At 40.8% G+C, this 23,554-nt stretch overlaps 1 protein-coding gene across 3 annotated transcripts in view; it reads right to left on the bottom strand.

Annotated features, from left to right (window-relative positions):
* FBXW4 (F-box and WD repeat domain containing 4) overlaps window positions 1-23,554 on the bottom strand; it is a 206,922-nt gene that overhangs the window by 95,793 nt on the left and 87,575 nt on the right. For 2 of the 3 annotated variants that reach the window (XM_033940293.1, XM_033940291.1), the window contains one exon: window positions 8,594-8,659. The exons of the other annotated variant lie outside the window; for it this stretch is intronic. In XM_033940293.1, the coding sequence (XP_033796184.1) occupies window positions 8,594-8,659 (66 nt within the window). The remainder of the gene's footprint in view (window positions 1-8,593; window positions 8,660-23,554) is intronic. 3 annotated transcript variants of the gene reach the window in all.

Raw genomic sequence — 23,554 nt, 5'->3', positions numbered from 1 at the left:
ACAAATATGTGCCTATTTTGGTCTACTGACAGGTTGGCCAGGCCTTAGGCAGGGAGTACCAAGGAACTGGTAGTCTCTAGGTACCCCAAGGAAACTTCCTTTCCCCAAGGGATTAGAAATCAACACCATCTTGACATGCACCAGCTCCGATGCCCTGTGAAGTAGTGGTGTCAATGAATGTGAGAAAGGCAGAGCATAGGCCTCCAAGATATGTTGAAGCTCCATTGAAATCAACATTGAAGCCCTCAATGCATCATTATGGGGATGAGCTAGGAGGAACCCTATCTCCTCCTGAAGTAAAGCCCAGAACTGTTCCTCAAAGGGAGCCATCAAAAAAGGCTGGGGCACAGCTAGCGGGGTCACATGACCTGAAGACACCAGAGCAGTATCAATGGTTCCAAATCCTTAGAGGATCAGCAGCCTTCATGGTAGGGTATCAAAGACTTCAGTGTTTTGCTGCTCAACACCATGGCTTGAAAGAGATTGATGCCAGTGCTTCCAGGTCTCTTCCTGACACATGGCATTGAGATCCCTTGGCTTTAATGAAGACAAAGTCAAATTCTTCTTTGTCCTTGGGGAGTGATCAGAGGATGCCTGATCTTAATGGCTACTACGAAGCTTGATGTTGAGGCAGGTTATGATCTCCTCAATGCCAATGCAGCTCCAAGAGCTATTGGGACTGATGTTTCCAGTGCCAAAATCAATGGGTTAGACTTGCTGAAGTGTGGATGGTTGATTGGTATTCTTTTTGGGTGATTCTTTTTGTTGCTTTGGGTTCCTCCTGGGGCCCTTCTGATCGCTGGTCACTTCTGATCACTTTGGGGTCTCTTCTGGTCGCCAGTCACCTCTCGCCACTCTGTGGTCACTTTTGATCTTCGGTCACTTTTGTTCACTCTATGGTCACTTCTTTAGTCACAATGTTAAGGTTTGTGTCCTTGGCACGCTCTGGCCACAATAGTAAGGTTTGGGCTTACTGGGGGTTTGGCAGGATCACCCATAGGAGTCCTTGTTGCCAAGAACACCTCTTCTGCTCTTCCTTAGTCTGGGGGTCTTGTGAAGGGCTTCCCAAGTGTCTTAGGGTGAGATTACTCCAGTGGACCCTCTTCTGGCCAGGATACATTCAAGGATCCCTTCCTTACTTCACTGGGCTAAGGCTTGAGTCTGTATAAGTTTCTTTTCTCTTCTTCAGTCACATCTTCCCTTGCTCTACATCTTATGTAAATGACGTGCAAATTAGGATTCTCTTCGCTTTGCCTTAGGGGTCCTGATCAAACCCAGCTGGTCTTAGCATATTGTTTTTCCTTGAAGGTTGCAGATCTATTGGTCCTTCATGATGGAATGTATACCCTGCCACATACCTCCCTCTCAGCTCAGTGGGTCTGGTTCAGCTACTGAAGCTACCTCCCAGGACAAGTAGTCTGTGTTACAGTGTGCTCTTCCGGCATGATGCTCTACTTTGAAACAGTAAGTCTGTAGCATTAGGTATTACTGCATGAGGCGAGAGTTTGAGTTCTTCATTTGATGGAGCCACTACAAGGGTGCATGGTCAGCGACTAGAATAAATTCTCTTCACAAAAGATAATATCAGAGTGCCTCTATGACCCATTTGACGACCAGACATTCCTTTTCAACTGTAGAATAATATTGCTCAATCTGGGAGAACTTGTAGCTTAAATACAGAATAGAGTGCTTGTCATCCCCTGTGCCTTGATTCGGTACTGTGCTCAGGAGTGTTCCCAATGCATCAGTTTGTAAGTTGAAATTTTGTTTGAAGCTGATGTTCTTCAGGATTGGTTCTTGGCAAAGGGCTGTTTTAAGCTGGTTAAAGGCTTGTTCAGTGGTCTCATTCCAACTTAGCTTATTTGGGCAGGAAATCCACAGTAAATTTGTTAAGCAAGCAGCTTTTTCAGCGAAATTGGGTATAAACTTTCCAGTAATATCCAATCATCCCTAGAAATTTCTCAATTGTTTCTTTGTGACTGGGATGGGTATAGTTTGGATGGTACAGGTTTAACTCAGTTACTCCCAACTCGAAACCCCAGGTACAGCCTTTTGTCCTAGAGAATGTTTTTTTTTTTAGTTGATGATAAGGCCTGCTTGTTGAAGAGTTTTACAGACGGTAGTGAAATGTCACATATATTGTTCCTAATTCTCTGAAAAAATTATCACATTATCAAAGATGTTTTGGGGTTGTCTCCTGAACATTAACTCAAAAGGGAGAATCCCAGGGAGGTTTGCGAGACTTCACGGTATGCACTTCATCATCATGCAATCATAGAAACATAGAAATAGACGGCAGATAAGGGCCAAGGCCCATCTAGTCTGCCCACCCTAATGACCCTCCCCTACCTTTGCTTAGTGAATAGAACCCACGTGTCGATCTCATTTGGCCTTAAAATCAGGCACGCTGCTGGCCTCAATCACCTGCAGTGGAAGACTATTCCAACGATCAACCACCCTTTCAGTGAAAAAGAATTTCCTGGTGTCACCTCGTAGTTTCCCGCCTCTGATTTTCCACGGATGTCCTCTTGTTGCCATGGGTCCCTTGAAAAAGAAGAAATCCTCCTCCGCTTCGATGCGGCCCGTGAGATACTTGAACGTCTCGATCATGTCCCCCCTCTCTCTGCGCTCCTCGAGCGAGTATAGCTGCAGTTTGTCTAACCGTTCTTCGTACGGGAGATCTTTGAGTCCCGAGACCATCCGGGTGTCCATTCTCTGAACCGACTCCAATCTCAGCACATCTTTGCGATAATGTGGCCTCCAGAATTGCACACAGTATTCCAGGTGGGGCCTCACCATGGATCTATACAATGGCACATGCCAAACAGGACTACTACAATCATTTAACTAACTCTCTTAGTGCCAACCCTCACTGTCTTTTTGCCACGCTCAACTATTCTACTAAGAGAGTTAGTTAAATGATTGTAGTAGTCCTGTTTGGCATGTGAGAGGGTAGATTGCATGATGATGAAGTGCATACCGTGAAGTCTCGCAAACCTCCCTGGGATTCTCCCTTCTGAGTTAATGTTCAGGAGACAACCCCAAAACATCTTTGATAATGTGATAATTTTTTCAGAGAATTAGGAACAATATATGTGACATTTCACTGCCGTCTGTAAAACTCTTCAACAAGCAGGCCTTATGAGTGCTATAGCCTTTCAGCGCTATAGAAATAATAAATAGTAGTAGTTACATGAGGTTGTCAGCCTATGGATGGTATGTGGCTGTTCTCACATATTTAACCCCTAACATCCAGAATACCTCTTCTAAAGTTCGGGAAAGGAAGTTTGTTCCTCAGTCGGTGAGTAGTTCTCAGGGAAAGCCTGTTTGGCAAAATATTTAACACAGTTCTTGTACTATTACTGGAGTAGATGTTTTTTTTTTTTTCCAGTGGAATGGCCCAAGGATACCAGGTAGCATGATCAAGCATAATAAGCAGGTATTGATAGCCTGTCCTAGTTCATTCTTTGAAAAATGCCCTAACCGTTTTAGTCTTTCTTCATATAAGAGGAGTTCCCTTTTACCATCTTGGTCGCTCTTCTTTGAACCTTTTCTAGCGCCACTATATCTTTCTTGAGATAAGGAGATCAGAATTGAACACAATACTCCAGATAAGGTCGCACCATGGAACGATACAGGAGCATTATAACATTCTTAGTCTTGTTAACCATCCCTTTTTTAATAATTCCTAGTATCCTGTTTGCTTTTTTGGCCACCGTCGCTCATTGGGCGGAAGGTTTCATCGTATTGTCTACGATGATACCCAGATCCTTTACTTGGGCGCCAATCCCCAATGTGGACCTTAGCATCTGGTAACTGTGATTCATGTTATTCTTCCCAATGTGTATCACTTTGCATTTGTCCACATTAAATTCCATCTGCCATTTGGACGACCAGCCTTCCAATTTCCTAAGGTCTACATGCAATTTTTCACAATCTGCATGTGTTTTAACAACTTTGAACAGTTTAATGTCATAAGGAAATTTAATCACTTCACTCATCGTTCCAACTTCCAGATTATTTATAAATAAGTTAAATAGCACCAGTCCTAATACAGACCCCTGTGGCACTCCACTGTTTACTCTCCTCCATTGAGAAAAATGACCATTTAACCCTATCCTCTGTTTTCTATCTGATAACCAATTCCTAATCCACAACTGAACTTTGCCACCTATCCCATGATACTTTAATTTTCTGAAAATCTAGATACACTATATCAACTGGCTCAACTTTATCCACGTTTATTCACACCTTTAAAGAAGTCAAGCAAATTTGTGAGGCAAGATCTCCCTCGGCTGAACCCATGCTGACTCGGTCTCATTAAATCATGTTTGTCTACGTGTTCCACAATTTTATTTTTTATAATTGTTTCTACTATTTTGCCTGGCACTGAAGTAAGGCTTCCCAGATCTCCCCTGGAGCCCTTTTTAAAAATTGGCGTAACATTGGCCACCCTCCAATCTTCAGGTACTATAGTCGATTTTAGCGACAGGTTACAGATCGAAATTTAATCTCTACCCTTATTGGAAATGTGTACTTATAATTGCATAGAAATTGTAGTTCAGAGGGATCCTAAATATCAAATGAGAGACTCTGGTAGGGTTATTATGATGTGTGCTTCGACCAGCCCGGCGATGACAAGTTGAAGCTTCACAGATTTAAATTTCTGCTCTATCACAGCAGCTCGATTCGCAAGGTAACAACCATATGAGGAATAATTGTTTCATGGCTGCATAAACACAATGCCCTACCCCTAATTTGCTGTTTGGCTTTGCAATGTTGTGGGCTATTTGGGTAGGAGATAAGGAAGGAGGGAAGATAATAGTGGCGGGATATATGTGTGGCTTGGGTTGTGTAAATGGGTAGAGGAGGGATGGGAGGAGGAAAGTTGAATGGAGTAGAGCAAATATTGTCTCATCACTTGCAATACGGTATTCCTGGATGTCTCTTGATAGGGAGGGGGGGGCTAGCTGTGGGTCCCAGGATCCTTGATAAATGATATGCCATTCTCTTATAACAAAAGTTGAAATGATTATGGTTAAGCTTAAGAGTGGTACTGGGAGACTTCAATATTCACTTTGACAATCCCAATAATCCATATACCTCAGACACAATAAATCTACTTAAAGAATTAGATATGCAAACAGTAATCCAAGAACCTACTCACCTGGCTCAACATATTCTAGACATGATTCTAACACCTACATCTCAAACTATTTCTCACTCAGTTCCAAATATTCTCCCAGTTCCATGGTCTGACCATAGCCTGATTTCGCTTAACCTTTACTTTACAGAATCTTTACCCTCGAATCTTTTTTCTGAAACCAAAAACGTCTCATATAGAGACTTTTCCAAATTAGAAAATTCTGATATCTCCCCGTTTTTTAGCCCTTCCACGACCTTTCCTAACTTTAACACCATTGAAGAACAACTTCAATTCTGGAACTCAACCCTTGAATCTATTATAAACACTAAAACACCCTTAATCTCTAAAACTATATCTACGCGTAAACTAAAAAACCCTTGGTATTCCAAAGACTTATTTCTAATAAAAAAGCAACTTCGCGCCTCAGAAAGGAAATGGCGTTCCTCCAAAACTCCACTTAATCTTCAACAGTTCAATGACAATGCTTCTCTTTATAAAAGCAAAATATCCCAGGCAAAAAAATCATATTATATCAACAAAATTCAAAAAGCAAAAAATACTTCGATCCTATTTAAAATTCTAAAATCCATCAACCCTGAAACAAAAACTAAAACTTCTAATCAAAAAACAATTTTAACAGCACAGGAAATAGCAGACTATTTTTGTCAAAAGATTGTTACCATTAGACAAACCTTCGCCAGCAATACAACAGTCATACCTGTATCGGAGGACACAAGTAACAGTATTCCAACAGCTAAATGCATTAACTTCAAAATACCAACCTTAGGAGAAATAGAAGGACATCTCAAAACAATTAATTTAAAAGGTTCTCCATTAGAAATTATTCCTCCACTTTATCTAAAAAAGTTATTTCATTATCTTGGTCCTTTTATTCTCTCTCTTATCCAAAAGTTTTCTTTCTGCAACCGTTCCTATCCTTTGGAAAACTTCAATTGTTACACCAATAATAAAAAATTTTAAAATTAGTCAAGACGACACTTCTAATTACCGCCCTAACTCTAATTTACCTTTCCTAATGAAACTATCCGAAAAACTAGTCTTCGAACAACTTTCGGATTTTATCGAATCTTCGAACGCCCTCCACCCCAACCAAACAGGTTTTCGAAAACATCATAGTACAGAATTCTCGATGATCGGTCTTATAACAAATATCCATTACTATCTTGACCATCACAAATCCGTTGCCCTTTTCTCGTTAGATTTATCAGCCGCATTCGATACAATTGATCATGAACTTTTACTAAATCGGATGCAATCATTAGGCATAGGAGGTCAAGTCTTACAGTGGTTTACCTCTTTTTTATCAGACCGTACTTCCCGAGTTAAATTCAAGGACGTCTACTCTTCAAATTACTCTTCAACCTACGGGGTGCAGCAAGGATCAATACTTTCACCTATCTTATTTAATATTTTCTTATCACCTCTTCTTACCATCGCGCAATCACTAGGTTTCACAACATTCTCCTATGCAGACGATATTCAACTCATACACCCCTTTGACCCAGAAAAAGATGAAGAAATAAAAGCAATCAATGAAAAATTAGAACTAATAAAAAACTGGTTAAGTCGTAATAAACTGGCATTGAACATACAAAAATCAAAAACCATGTTTTTTACTTGGAAAGGAAACTTAACACCAATTTCACCATTTCTTCTAGACAATACCCCTCTAGAATCTGTATCTAAACTGAAAATTCTTGGAGTAATAATTGACGTAGACCTATCATTTCACAGTCATATTAGTGAAATAGTTAAATCATGCTTTTATAGATTACGCCTTATTCGCTCAATCTCCTCCTTCCTTGACTCTAAATCAATTAACATTCTGGTCCATTCCCTTATCATATCTAAAATTGATTATTGTAATTCTCTCTTTATTAACATAACTCAGAAAGAAAAAAGACGACTTCAGATAATCCAAAACACTGCAATAAAATTAATCCACAAAGCGAAAAAATATGACCACGTCTCTCCATTATTGATTAAATCACACTGGCTACCCATTTCCCACCGAATTACTTTCAAAATTATACTACTGGTATATAAAACATTGATCTTCAACGAACCACAATTTATCTCAAAAATGATTATTCCATACAACTCCACACGTTCCTTACGATCTTCCTCCTCAAACTTACTATCTATTCCCTCCTTGAAAATTATCGGCACTAGAAGAAACGACATATTTTCCGTTATGGCCCCTACATTATGGAACTCCCTACCAAACTATATAAGAAATGAAAAAGACTTATTATCGTTTAAGAAAATTTTAAAAACTTTTCTATTTCAAGACGCATTTGATATGTGACATGACCCTTTTATACTTCTTACGTCTTATTATGACCACCAAATTTATCAATTCCCTTTGTTCCTTATCGTGTTTTCCCTTTTATGTAAATTTCAACAAATACAGATATTGTAACTTTTCCCTCCTTTCCTGCCCATTCATGTAAGTCCTTATCTTAACTGTTTTATATTGTTTGTCTTTTGTCTAATTCGTCTAAACTGTATGTGAAACCACCACCTGGTGGCTTTTAAACTGTACATCGCTTAGATATGTTTTTATAAGCGATTCATCAAATGCAAATAAACTTGAAACTTGAAACTTAAATGGTGAGTGGAAAAGCCACGGTAAGCATTGAAGCCATGTCTTAGTATACTGGGCTTCCTGGAGCTTACTAGCTCACACTGAGGATACACTTCATTAATTATAATACTGAGATAACAATACAATACATGTTATAGTGAGAAGGTATTTACTGTGCTCCTTCCCATTTATAATAGCAACTGCTGTTCCTGTGACTTTTAAGTAGATGGATTTTTTTCTATTGTTATTGTTATGAGCTACTATCGGTTATTCGGCTTAAATATATTGTTCTCTTGTCCTACACATGATATTGTTGTTACAATAAACATAACATAACATAAATGTTTATTTATATACCGCATTAGCCTTTCAGTTCAAGAGAATATTAAAAATAATTAAATAAAAGAGAAAAAGTCATACAACCGGATAAACCTAAAAGACACAATTTAAAAAAAACCCACACTGAAAAATTTTATCATGTGAAAATATAAGCAGAGATAAAAACAATCATTCATTGGCCAAATGTAGAGTTCAAGCTGAAGCATGCTTCAAGACAGCCTTCTTAAAGATATAACACAAGGTCAGTGAACTTAAAGAGAAGATCTGTCCACTTCAAGCCCCATGGTCAGACCAGTATTCATACAGAACATGTTGTAACATCCCTTTCAGAGTAATGACTTACTTGAATGCCGTTGTATGTATTGCATTTTTGCTTCTAATTTTATGCCCCCCACCTTTAATTCCACTGAATCAAACAACTTTGATGCTATTCTCAAAGGCAATATATCAATATATTAAAACATAAACATTTGATTATAAGACAAATGCAATATCCATACCTCTCCAAATTCCAAATTCTGAGCGGTGATATATGCCTGCAACAAGCTGTTCCTGTCACAAATGAACTAAAAAAAAAAAACACACCAAAAAGACAAACACTAAGTTGAGGGCAATATTATAGGTCTTGAAAAATGCCCATAATACAATCTTTTGACATGTATGGCATTAAAAACTTAGAACAGAGATCATCAACCTTTGTTAATTTCATGGCACAGCACTAAAAATATCAAGGCAAACCCCCACATTTAGTTAAGCAGTTACCTTCTCCCCCCCCCCCGACCCCCACACATGGTCCAGCATTTTACCTTCTTCTGCCTCCCCCCACCCACAGTCCACCATCTCTCCAACTGGCAACCAGACCTCTCCTGTTGTCTCTCTTGACCACCCCCTCCCCATGTACCTTTTAAAAGTTTTCTTGTCTCTAGCGGTTGGCAGCAGTGAGCAGATTGTGCCAAACCTGGAGCCTTCTCTCTTACACTTCCTGCATAAGCAGAAGCAGGAAGTTACATCAGAGAGAAGACTCTGGGGTTGGCACAAGCAGGTTTATGAATTGCTGCTTGCTGCTGCTATTAGAGATAAGGAAACTTTTAAAAGGTATGTTCCTTTCCAGCATAAATTAAACTGGCTCTACTAATAAATGATTTTTAACTCCCATAACACATGGCACAATGTTTGAAAAACGTTAAGCTAAAAGCAGCCATTTTACCGCTCTAAGAGAGAATGTTCAAATTAATATATGTATTTGCAGTGGAATGGGCCACTGAGGCCTTGGGGGAGACCAATATTTTGTCTAACACAGAATCAACATCTAGATATCTTGGTAGTAGGCCATCGATTTGTTTGTTGGCCACTCTGTTGCACTGCCTATGAGCACATTTTTAATTCCCATGTGCTTCTTGTGGAATTGCTGTTAAACTACAGCTTCTAGGGAAGGAAGAATGATAAGTTTTGTGTTCTGATTACAATAATGACAAAAAAAAGTTTTTTAAAAGCCCCAAACCCCACAACAAACGTGAACCAAAACCACAAGAGATACCTTGAAATTGGTGACTCATAAATGTAGGAAATAAAAAAAATACCTTAAAAAAAACATACAAATTAAAACAGAAATTTATAATGCACTAGAAAACACTTGATAATACTATAAATAATTAGGAAGCCCTTTTATTAAGCTATGTTAGGCATTAATGCTTGCCTAAAATGGCATACTTTGGGACGCACTCAAGCATCTTGTTATAAGTGCCATTTTCGTGTACACTAATCCATGTGCTCAAAAATTTTTTCTTTTTTGGGGGTGCATGTGTCATGGAGTGGATAATTACTGCGTGAGCACTTACCACTTACATTAGCACATGGTTATTAATACAAAAAAATAAAAAAAAGGAAGAGCGGCCATTTTACTAGGTCAATCACAACGCTGGAACAGGGGTTGAAAGAGAATCAAGGATGCAAGCTGGGAACTAGAACTGGAAGGATACTGAAAATATAGGCCTGAAACTAGAAGCAGAAAACAGATACAGGTCGATATTCAAAGGAATTTAACTTTACAGAAATGGCTGCTGGCTGGTTACATTGCCTGTTCAGGGTTAACTGGTCATTTTTGGCAGTATATTAATTTATTTATATATTTTTTAAATATATTGCTTATATCCTAAGCGGTTTACATTGATTAGTAATCAATATAATCATATAACCAGTTAGTGCCACATAAAATGTCCAGTTAAGTGCCTACCTGAAAACCAGTTATTGTGGGGGCATTTCGAGGAAGAAGTCAACTCTTGACCAGTTAAGTGCTGATACCATGTTTCCCCGAAAATAAGACCTACCCTGAAAATAAGCCCTAGCAGGATTTTTGATTCGCCGGCAGTTCCCCTTCCCTCCCTCCTATCCCGTCTGCAGCAGAACTCTTAAGTGAGCACAGCCCCACTCCCCACCTGCCACGCAGCCGAATCCCCATCCTTCCCTCCCTCCCATCCAAACTCCGCCAACCGCGAGCGAGCCCTAGTACATACCTCCCAAAGCAGCGTCAGGCCGGCAGCACTCTAAACAGGCTGCTTCGGCCTTGTCCGCCCGTAAATTCACTCTGCCGTGTTCACGAGCGGACAAGGATGAAGCAGCCTGTTTAGAATGCTGCCGGCCTGACGGTTTGGATGGGAGGGAGGCAAGGATGGGGGTTCGGCTGTGTGGTGGGGGCGGGTGCTCGAGAGGGTGCTCGCTCAAGGGTTCTGCTGCACAAGGGATGGTAGAGAGGGAAGGGAAGCTGGGCAGAGGTCCTGCTGCACAAGGGATGGGAGGGAAGGGAAGTTGGGCAAGGGTCCTGCTGCATGAGAGATGGGAGGGAGGGAAGGGAAGCTATAGAAATAATTAATAGTAGTAGTAGTAGTACTGAACCCTAGCCATCCACAGTGCCTAAGATTGTGGCCTTGAGGGCTGTGTGATGCAGTTTTCATTTGTGATTTACTTCAAGTCACTAGCTAGTCTACATACTAAGATTCTTGACCTGAACCCCATTCAAATCCCATTTTGCCCTAATGTTCTAGTCTTTCTTCCATCCCCAAAACTTGCTTTTTTCTTCTGCTCTATATATCGTACTCTTCCTCTCTTTCATCTATTTTTACTGTCTCCTTTCTTCCCATTTTCCAATTCATTCTATTCTCCTTTTTGTCCATCCCCTGTTCTTTCCTCCAATTATTTCTGCAGCTTTGTGGCTACTGTTAGCAATCTTATACTGAAAGCTCATGAATAGGGTTACCAGACATCCAGAGAAACCCGGACATGTCCTCTTTTTAGAGGACTGTCTGGGTGCCTGGAGGAAATTCCAAAACCTGGCTGTCTGGGTTTTGGAAGTCCCCGAGCTCGGGGACATGCCTGGAGGCCCTCTGCACATGCGATGTTGACGCGATGATGCCATGCTCACACACGCATGTGACATCATCACATCGATGTCTGTGCATGCGCAGAGGCCCTCCAGACCTCAGGGAAGGAGACAAGAGGTTTGGCTGGAGGCAGAATGGGGCGGGGCTGGGGTGGAACGGTGCAGGGCCTGGTGTCCTCTTTTTTTAAAAGAGGAAATATGGCAACCCCACTCATGCAGTTTTATAGACAGAATTCAGTGTCAACCTGCACTTCACACTCGTACAGCATATGTGGAGCCCCTAGGGTTGCCAGCTGTGTGTAGATACGGTATGCCTGACAAATTCTCCCTATGCATGTAAGAACTTGTAGCAATGTCTTCCCAATTGCATATCCTATGAAAAGTAAATAAGTTCCTGCATGCAATGAGTAAATCAAGGCTTAATTTATAAACAAAAAGGAAGTGGAACTGTAAAGCTAGAGGAGGGAGCAGTCCAAAGGCATGAACGACAGAAGAAAGGTTGGATTATGGGACTGTTTTCTGCTGTGTTCCTTCCTTCTCATCTTTCCATGTCTCTAGAGGCTGCTAGGGAGGGAGGAGCTGGAATAGAACACCCTTGCTGCTACTCTAGAGTCTGAAACCGCCTTCCAGGCCATTTCCTGAACCCCACAGCACATCTTTTGGTTAACGGAACTAGAACGGTTGCTTTTTGTATACATCGAGGCACGCGACTGGGTTGCCCATTGTCTCCCCTCCTTTTTATTCTTTACCTGGATTCGCTTTTACGCACCTTACAATGTGACACTGACATCTGGAGTTTACTTTTAGGACGCAACACACTGAAGGTTGTGGCTTATGCTGACGATATACTGCTGACGTTATCTCAACCTCAAATTTCATTACCACATGTCCTGAACATACTTGCTGAATTAGAACTTACATAAATCTAGTGCACTTCCATTACAGAACTTTGTGCATACCCAATGAGTGGGCCCATTCCCTTTGCTAAGGGGAGAGGGTAAGATTAAAGACTTGGCCACGCTATATGACATTAATGTAATTCCCCGATTACAACTCACTAAACGTCGCTTGGTATCATTTTCCTGACTCTCTAATGGGCCGTATTGCATTATACAACATGTTAATCATACTTCAATGGTTGTATGTTTTACAAATTCTGCCACTATGGCTTTTGCCTCCCCATCTCCAAGCTTTCTAGATTTATATGGAGTGGGAAGCACACCCGCATACCTTTTCGGGCACTGACCCTTCCTAAGAGTATGGGTGGTTTAGGTTAATGAGCTTGGAGAGATTCTTTTTGGGCTTGTTGGCGACTTGTTTCGAGGTACTACTCACTTCTCCATGACTGCGGTTGAACTTACCTTGACCGCTCCTTTGCACTTAGTTCCTACTTAGTTCTACCTACAATGGCTCCTGCGACGGACCCAGTGTCTATTTTTTATGCTCCCCTTCATAAGGTTTGGCAGCAGGTGGGTAAAATTTTTGGTAACAAATATTTCACACCTGGTTGTACAGACCAAGCATTCCAGTGTTGGATCGAGAGAGGGATAGGTTATTTATCACAGGTCCTCACAGTACAAGGGTATGTCCAACCCTTTAATATATTGTGTTAGAAATATGGTTTGGAAAACAGATTTATTTAGCTATTTACAATTAACACGTTACATAGCTTCCCTCCCCAAATTATCTTTGACCAAATTAATTCAATAGGCTCTGACAGACGCCTATTGGCTAAAGGCCCGCTTGCTGGTTCCATTGAAATGTTATCATAAACATTTATTGGATAAGATGGCTGAGGTTTCATGTGAGCAGTGTGTGGCCAAATGGAATAGATACTTATGCTGTAATTTGTCAGCTGATAAGTTTCATCACTGTCAAGAGTTTCCACAGAGTTAATTTTATAAACGCTCTTCAATATGAACAGCATTACAATTTTCGCTTTCGTATGTATATCTTGCAACTTTGTGTCCATCTGATAATTGTCCTAAATGTACATGTTCTGATGCCTCTCATGGACATGTTTTGGATTTGTCCCCAAGCTCTTTCTTTCTGGACATCTATAATTTATTTTCTGTTGCACTCTTCGCACTGTGTTTGGCACCCTTCGCCATTGATGCTTTTTGGCTGTTATCATGTTGTCCATCCCCAAACCTAGGGGTTTACAAAATTTTCTTCATCATGCGATTCTTCTGGGAAAAAAGTGTATACTCCAATGCTGGCTTGCGACGACCGCACCTACCTTACCACAATGGCATTCTTTGATGATTATGCAAGCTTTGATGGAATGCAGAACGATAAAGGATCTGGATTCTAAAATGGGACAGCAGTTCAGCACTATAAGGGAACTTTTTTGGACTACACTAACATCAGTGGTTTGCAGTCGACTATTGAATGCCTGACTTGCTTATTTTTCAGTTAGATATTTGATGCCATTTACATTTTTTACCCACCTGGCATTGCGGCGGGATGACAATTGTTATTTGAAACGGTTCCCTTCAAAGTCTGTTACTTATACTGTTTGGTCTTGTATTTAACTTGGTAATGATGCTGTCTTGATATTTTTGACCAATGTTTACTTATTACTGTTTGTTTGGAACTGAATAAAGATGATTTAAAAAAAAAAAAAAGTTGTGTTGTGCTGTGCAACGCCCCCCCCCCTCCCCCACCCTTACAACCCCAGTACCAAAAAAGTCAGCCGGAGGGATGCCCACTCCCTCCTGCCGCCGTAACCCCCCCCCCTGCAAGGACCCTATGAACCAACCCCTCCCCTGCCCACTCCCTCCTGCCACCAGATGCTGTCTCAGCATCCTGAGATTGTGAGTTCAGTCCCAGCCTGCTCCTTGTGACTCTGGGCAAGTCACTTAAGCTGCCAGTGCCCCAGGTACCACAGTTAGATTGCTAGCCTGCCAGGACAGATAAGGAAATACTTAAAAGAGTACCTGATTTCTAGTCAATGTATTGTAAATCACTTTGGGTGAATTTCTTCATGAAAAGGTAGATAATAGATCCCAATAAATAATACAAGATTACAGTTCATGAGTATTCAGGACTCTATACGTCCCACCTGAAAAAAGAACCAGTAAAAGTAACACCACAAAAAAGAACATAGAGGGCCATTTAAAAAAAAAACATTCAAGTTCAACTTGGATGTTTCATGCTGAACGTTCATTTTTAAAAGCCGAATCACTAGATGTCCCAAATGTTTGGGGTTTTTTTTAAATCGCCTACTTGGATGTCTAAACCAACAGGACGTCCAACCCTTAGGATGCCTATCTTTATACCCTATTTTCAACCAAAGAAATATCCAAATGCAGAACATTTGGGCATGGGAGCGGCCAACAATGTGATGGACTGGCCACACAGACATGTCAACAGAGCAGTGTTACACCTTAGAAGGCACTGCTGTGAACTTTACATAAAGAGTGCCAGGAGTACATCTCACCATATACCCCTTATAATTTATGGTGAGCCCTCCAAAACTCCCCCAAAACCTACTAGACCCACCTGTCTACCAGCCCAATAGTCCGCGTGGCTGCACGTGGCACCTATATGGCAGTAGAGAAGGGTTTCAGTGGGCTCACACTTTCCACCACAAATGTACTGGTTAGAGTGGCTTATGGGCCTGGGGCTTCCTCTATGGTTCACTAGCCCGTCCACAAGGTTACTTAAGACACCTGTGTGATGCTCCACTATGCTTTCCCATACCAAGTGCTGCTGTTCTAAAGACAGGTATTTACTCTTTTATTCAGATTTTGGGTGTACGAGGGGGTTAACTAGTAGTGGAGGAGTGTGAGGTTCATTCTTTAATATATCCAGTGGTCTTCTGGTCAGTTTGGGTAGCTTTGTGGCACTTAGACGCTTCTAAAACAGATCTGGCGCCAAATGTCTAAGTATGCACATAAGGGAGAAAGAAAATCCAACGTAGTCTGCAGTAAACAACAGCAGGCAGAAAACAACGAACAGACTGCAGATAATGTACAAGATGCAGGCGTTGTTTATTAATAAATGCAGTAACATATACAACCTTATAGCCAACCAAGGGACCCGACACGGTCCGTGTTTCGGATAACACACCTTCCTCAGGGGTCCATGGTGGTTAAGGTATAAAGCAAACTGCATAAAAGATAACAAACACATGCCAATCACGATCAAATGGGGTCAAGGAAGTCTGCATCTTGTACATTATCTGCAGTCTGTTCGTTGTTTTCTGCCAAATGTCTAAGTTCCATCTAGGACGTTTTGGGAAAGGTTTGATTATCGCCGCAAGACGTCCAAGTTAAGTATGCACAAAGTCCACCCAAAACATCCCTCCCAACATGTCCCCTTGAACTCTCGATGCACAGTAGATGAAATGTCTCACTAGATGTCCAGGAAAACCATTTTGATTATCAGCCTTGGACATCCAAGTGCCAACTTAGGCATTTTTTTGGACATTTTACTTTTTTGATTAGAGCCCCTTAGCTTTTGTCTTGGGTTTTAAAACTTGTAATCTTAATGAAACAGTATTTTTATGTTTTCATGAATATCAAGTTTATTGTCAATTAAGAGAATTACTGGCCTTGACTTAGATATCATCAATAATGTTCCTTGGACTAAATACTATTGAAATACTGCTACCAAGTTAAAATACACTTATTATTAAGAATAATTGTCCGCAGTTTTACAAAAAATTTTATCATCTCATTCTCTTTGAAACATTCTGTAATGTCATTGCCAAGTTTTTTAAAAAAAAAATTATTATTATAGCAGTTTGTGTAATCACAATAATAATATAGCTTGATGACTTCTGATCTTCAGAAACTTACTAAATTACCATAGTAAGACTGAATATTTTACAGCAGAGAAATGTACTTCAGAACAAGACTAATTTATTGAAAAATTTATATATAGAATCGGAGGATTGCCAGGAAAGAGCAGAAATCAAGAATAGTATTTTCCATAAGTAGTTTGGTATGCTGATATTTATCCTCTGAACATTGTAAAAGAACCAGCCAGTAGCAGCAGAGCTCCCTGAACTGTTTTCCCACTAGAATGAACACTTTCTTTTAAATATAATTTATTTCTTTGACTGTGAGTGTAGGTGGCCTTTTCATAAAGGAGAAGAAAAGTCTATTGCACTTAAAGCCAAGCGTATTAGATGAGAAAGATCAAGGTGGTGGGAAAACCACAGGTATTGTGATAGATTTAACTCCTTCTGGAGACCAAGGAAAACTTTTCATAGAATATGGGGAGGTGAGCTTGTTTTATCCCAGTGTGCCAGCAGAACAGTCTGGGTCATGCAAGAAAGGGTGAGGGGGGAGGACCAGAGGTGGAATGTAGAACCAGTGGGGAAGAACTATTAATCCCTACCGCAGGTCTACTGGGAGGTCAGCCTTGCCAGAGTGGCAGGGATTAAAGTGTCGGTTTCCTCCCATCTCCCTTCCCTATTGACTTACCTTGACGCTAATTTAGACCTGTGGCAATAATCAAAGAGAACTCCTACATACCTTCTTAGGAAATGCTTGTGTCTTTGCTTTTTTTTTTTTTTTTTAAATCCTTTAAGAAACAAATTGCCTACTGGAATGATTTCTGAGAGGCTGGTATGTTACTCACCACAGTAATTGGCTTTACTAGTTATTAATGGATTATGTTAAAGAAAAAAAAAAAAGCAGCATTGCTTTGTAGTTCAGGGCTTTATTGACCAAATGTCTCTTCCAATATTGGGGTCAATTGCTAAGTTATTAACAGAATTATACTTTTAAAAGTATTTATATTTTTCAACTTTTATTTAAATCTGATCAACAACTAGGATTATTCAGTTTGATTCCAGCTTAGAGGGTGATACTCGTCAATGAACCTGTATAGGAGGAAACCCATAGAATTATTAATGGACATGAAATATAACTATTCATAGAATGCAACCTGGTGGGCAATGATTAGGATGGATCAGTGATAACTTCATAACACACAAAGCTGCTTCTCTTTGACCAAAATGATTTCTTCTTGATTACCATGATTAGGGACATAACATTGACAAAAATACAGTTGTGTTTAATAATTCTGGTTTTTGAACTTGAGGACCTTGGGGCTCATTTTCAAAAAAGAAAAACTTCCAAAAAAATGGCATAAAGTGGCATTTGGAGATTTTGCTTGCTAAAACATCCAAATCACTATTTTTAAAACTCATAGACACTTTTCTATGCAGTTTGGCTACAATGCATCTAAATCTCAAGTGGGTATGTTGGGGTGTAGTTTAGGCAGGACTAGAGCAGGCTTATGATTTGGATGTTGTTCTGCAATAATAGAACATTGTAGAAAATATTCAGGGCAAAAACTGGACATTTTAGACTAGACCTGTTTCAATACTGAATAAGTGCCAAAAAGTGCTCAAACTGATCAGATGACTACTGGAGGGATTAAGGCATGACTTCCCCCTTACTCCCCCCAGTGGTCACCAATCCCCTTCCCACCTCCTAAAGATGTGAAAGAAACAGTACAGGGTGCCTACAAAAACACTCCTTGATTTTAAATGGTTTCAAAACCAAAATTTATTGGAATATTCTTTTACCTTTGAGGCTACAGTTTCATCAACTCATAAAGTTTCATATGGTAGTGAAGATGCAGGGGGATTGCGAAGATCTGCAACGTGACATAATCAGGCTCGAGGAATGGGCATCGACATGGCAGATGAGGTTCAACGTGGATAAGTGTAAAGTGATGCATGTCGGTAACAAAAATCTCATGCACAGGATGAATACAGGATGTCCGGGGCGGTACTTGGAGAGACCTCCCAGGAAAGGGACTTGGGAGTTCTGATTGACAAATCAATGAAGCTGTCCACGCAATGTGCAGCGGCGACAAAAAGGGCAAACAGAATGCTGGGAATGATAAAGAAGGGGATCACAAACAGATCAGAGAAGGTTATCATGCCGCTGAACCAGGTCATGGTGCGCCCTCACCTGGAGTACTGCGTCCAACACTGGTCACCGTACATTAAGAAGGACACGGTACTACTCGAAAGGGTCCAGAGAAGAGCGACTAAGATGGTTAAGGGGTTGGAGGAGCTGCCGTACAGCGAAACATTAGAGAAACTGGGCCTCTTCTCCCTTGAACAGAGGAGATTGAGAGGGGACATGATCAAAACATTCAAGCTACTGAAGGGGATAGACTTAGTAGATAAGGACAGATTGTTCACCCTCTCCAAGGCAGGGAGAACGATAGGGCACTCTCTAAAGTTGAAAGGGGATAGATTCCGTACAAATGTAAGGAAGTTCTTCACCCAGAGAGTGGTAGAAAGGTGGAACGCTCTTCCGGAGGCTGTTATAGGGGAAAACACCCTCCAGGGATTCAAGACAAAGTTAGACAAGTTCCTGCTGAACAAAAACGGGCGCTGGTAGGGCTAGTCTCGGTTAGGGTGCTGGTCTTTGACCAGAGGGCTGCCGCGTGAGCAGACTGCTGGGCATGATGGACCACTGGTCTGACCCAGCAGCAGTGATTTTTATCTTCTTCACATTCGAGCTTACCTCATGAAGGCAGCCATGTCGGTGGCTTCATGTCTCCAAACTTGATGTCAACCACCAAGATCGTTTAGTTAACGCGCCGTGTCTTGGGGATAAACTTTTCGAACCATCCAAGGACATTGCTACTCAAAAATTGTCTGCCCATGAGACCTGGTGGAACACATTGGTCTATCCAAAGAAAAAGCCTCAACCACCTCGTGCTTTCAGGCCTACTTCTTCTTACCAACGCAGGTTTACTGCTAAGCCTGCTCCTCTTGCTCCTCCTCAACCTAGGAAGCAAAAGCAGCAATCACGTCAACAACCTAAGCAACAGGCTGCTCATCAAAAACCTACATCCCAACTTGCAATCTTACACCCGACAGCTTGGTTTCTCTCGGGCTGATTCCATCTGAATTACATCTCTCTCAGCCTGTACGCAATATGATTGATGCCTCCAGGAAGCCAGCCACTCAACAATGTTATCAACAAAAGTGGACTAGGATTTCTTCCTGGGGTCTCCTTCATCATCACGATCCAACTTCCTTGTCAGTGGAATTGGTGTTGGATTATCTACTTTATCTGTCTGACTCTGGACTCAAATCTATATCTATCAGAGTCCATCTCAGTGCTATTACAGCTTTTCACATGCCAGTCAAAGGGAAAACCTCTTACTTCACATCCTTTGGTCTCCAGATTCATGAAAGGACTTTTCAATGTGAAACCACCTCTCAAGCCTCCTCCTGTAGTCTGGGACCTTAATGTAGTTCTTTCCAGGTTGATGAAACCACCATTTGAACCAATGGCAACAGCTCATTTCTCACCTGGAAAGTTTTTCTTTGTAAACATCTGAAATTTCAAAATTATTAAAAAAAAAAAAAAAGTTGCCTTTTCTTTGGACTGTCTATATTTAAAGGCGAAGTGTCATTCTTCATTGTGCCTGTTTGCCACTCAGAAACAAGTGCATCCATTGCATTGATTAGCAATTCTATTCGATCTACTTTAGTTTCACTGTTGTTACAATTACCCATATATAGCTTAAGAACTTTAAATAAATAACTCTCAAATTTAATTTTTGATGGTTTTGCAATTTTATAATTTTAATTATAATGTGCTGCAAAAAAACATTTGCTCCATTTAGGGCTCCTTTTACAAAGGTGTGCTAGCGTTTTTAGCGCACACACCGGATTAGTGCATGCTATAGTGTGCGCTAGCCGAAAAATTACCACCTACTCAAGAGGAGGCGGTAGCAGCTAGCGCATGCGGCATTTTAGCGCACGCTATTCCGCGCATTAAGGCCCTAACGCACCTTTGTAAAAGGAGCCCTTAGTGTGCCGGAACAAAAAAAAAAAAGTTACACTGTTGTGCAGTTTCAGTCATCCTCTTCACCCCTTTTGGTTTTTGTTGTTCTCTGTGTTTAAGCTATTTTTAATTATTTACTATCACTGTAATTTTGTATTGTATATCACAGTGCTGTTAGTTTACTGCTTTAGAAATGCAATAAATAAATATATGGGCACATATTCAGGTGGCAGTCCTGCAGATCTCCAAGGAGGCTGATCTCAAGTGGGCTACTGACGCAGCCATAGCCATTATGAGCCTTAATAAGACCCTCGATACTCAGTCTTGGTTTGGCATAGGCCAGGGGTGTCCAATGTCGGTCCTCAAGGGCCGCAGTCCAGTCGGATTTTCAGGATTTCCCCAATGAATATGCATGAGATCTATTTGCATGCACTGCTTTCATTGTATGCTAATAGATCTCATGCATATTCATTGGGGAAATCCTGAAAACCCGACTGGATTGCGGCCCTCGAGGACCGACATTGGACACCCCTGGCATAGGCAAAGGAAAGGCAGTCTGCTAGCCAATTTTAATAGCAGTCTCAGGTTTATTGGGATCAAAAGGGCTTTAGTCTGCTTCAAACAGAAGGCTAAGGCTTGTTTGCAAGCCAAAGTATGTAGAGGTGCTTTCAGCTTTGAGAGCACAAGGCTGAGTGGGTGGTGGGTGGGGGAGTCTGCCTGCTAGCTGCAGGAAAATGGTGACAGACAGTGTTCAATATTCTATATATGGCGTCAAACAATTGGCACTAATGAGTGCTAAGTACTATTCTATAAACAGCACTCCGAGTTGTGTGCTGTTTACAGAGTAGTGCCTGCTGCTGGGATCCATGCGTAACTGTTAGGCGTGAGGATTTATACCAACTGAAACCTGGTGTAACTCCCGTGTCTACATTAGGCACAGATTGGGAACATTCTATAACAGTGCTTCTAATTTCAGGCCTTAGAGTTTCAGTATCCTTCCAGTTCTATAACCTTCTTGAGGTTTCTAGTTCACAGCTTGCATCCTTGATTCTCCTTGAATCCCTGTTCCAAGTTTGTGATCTGCCTTGTGAACTCACAATCTAGGCCTCCTCTAGCCTATGCCTCAATCTACCTAAGTGCAAACTCCAGCTCCAGGCTGCTGCTTGTAATACAATCTTTGGAACATAAGAATAGCCTTACTGGATCAGACCAATGGTCTGACCCAGGTTCATCTTCATGGTGGCCAATATCAGGTCACAAGTGCCTGGCAAAAACCCAAACAGCAGCAACATTCTATGCTACCGATCCAGGGCAAGCAGTGGCTGTTACCATGTCTGTCTCAATAGAAGACTATGGACTTTTCCTCCAGGAAATTGTCCAAAACTTTTTTAAAACCAGTTACATTAACCGCGCTTACCATATCATCTGGCAATGCGTTCCAGAGCATAACTATTCTCTGAGTGAAAAAATATTTCCTCATATTGATTTTAAAAGTATTGCCCATAAACGGAGACAGCCCAGCCTACCTAAACAACCACCTAATCCAAACTACCTCAACCAGACACAGGAGAACCCATAAACTGTTCACGCATCCCCCAATCAAATGAAAAAAAACTGTACAATGGCCTTCTAGCCACACAAGCAGCAAAACTAGACTACCAACTCTCCAATTTACTGATAACGACCCCAGACTACAAATCGTTCAGAAAAGAAATAAAAACCATGCTATTCAAGAAAGCCTTGAAGACAAACTAACACCAAAAGACTCATCCCAATTCTCTGAAGCAACTCGCTCTATTCTTCAATTCCTCTGGAAATGGCCAGATAACTCCTTTTGTAATCCGATTTGAACCGCAAGGTAATGACAGAATAGAAATCACTAATGTAATGAAACTTCATCGGGTATCCCCTAGTCTTTGTAATTTTAGATAGATTAAAAAATCAATCTACTTGTACCTTCTCTACACAACTCAGGATTTTGTAGACTTCAATCATATCTCCCCTCAGATGTCTCTTCTCAGTCAAGAGGAGGTCCATCCCCTTTATCATCTTGGTCACTCTTCTGCTATATCTTTTTTGAGATAAGGCGACCAGAACTGAACACAATACTCAAGATGAGGTTGCACCATGGAGTAACACAGAGGCATTATAACAGTCTTAGTCTTGTTTACCATCCCATTTCTAATAATTCCTAGCATCTTGTTTGCTTTTTTGATCATTGTTGCACATTGTACAGAAGGTTTCAGAATATTGTTTACAATGATGCCCAGAACTTTTTCTTGAATACTGACCCCTAAGGTGGAGCCTAGCATCTGGTAAGTATGATCTGGGTTATTCTTCCCAATGTGCATCACTATGCATTTGTCCACATTAAATTTCATCTGCCATTTGGATGCCTGGTCTTTCAATTTCTTAAGGCATGCCTGCAATTTTTCAGTCTGCATGCATTTTAACAACTTTAAAAAAGTTTAGTGTCATCTGCAAATTTAATCACCTCACTCGTCATTCCAATTTCAAAATAAGTTATATAGCACAGATCCCTGTGGCACTCCATTATTTACCCTCCTTCACTGAGAAAAATGGCCATTTAACCCTGCCCTCTATTTTTTCTCCGATAACCAATTCCTAATCCATAACTGACCTTTGCCTCCCATGACTCTTTAATTTTCTCAGGAGCCTCTCATGAGGAATTTTGTCAAAAGCTTTCTGAAAATCTAGATACACTACATCAACTGGCTCACCTTTATCCACGTTTATTCACACCTTCAAAGAAGTCAAGCAAATTGGTGAAGCAAGATCTCCCTTGGCTAAACCCATGCTGACTATCCCATTAAATCATGTTCCTCTATATATTCCACAATTTTATTTTTTATAATTGTTTCCACAATTCTGCCCAGGACTGAAGTCAGGCATACCAGTCTGTAATTTCACAGATCTTCCCTGGAATCCTTTTTAAAAATCGGTGTAACATTGGCCATCCTACAATATTCAGGGACTACAGACGATTTTAACAACAGGTTACAGATCACTAACAGCAGATCAGCAATTTCATGTTTGAGTTCTTTCAGGTGATTTATCACTCTTTAACTTGTCAATTTGGCTTAGTAGGTCTTCCAGGTTCACTGAGTTTTCTTTTAGTTCCTCTGCATCATCACCCTTAAAAACCATTTCCGGTTCAGGTAGATCTCTTACATCTTCTTTTGTAAAGATTGAAGTCTCTAGCTTCAGCAAACCATCACAGCAACGCCTGTTCAATGTCTCCAGGCTTCCCAATTCTTTTTCGTTTTCTGGTAAGATTGCTGTTGTTT

The sequence above is a fragment of the Geotrypetes seraphini genome, chromosome 4 (assembly GCF_902459505.1).
Source record: "Geotrypetes seraphini chromosome 4, aGeoSer1.1, whole genome shotgun sequence".
Classification (NCBI taxonomy): domain Eukaryota; kingdom Metazoa; phylum Chordata; class Amphibia; order Gymnophiona; family Dermophiidae; genus Geotrypetes; species Geotrypetes seraphini.
This window is presented reverse-complemented; position numbering and strand designations above follow the sequence as displayed.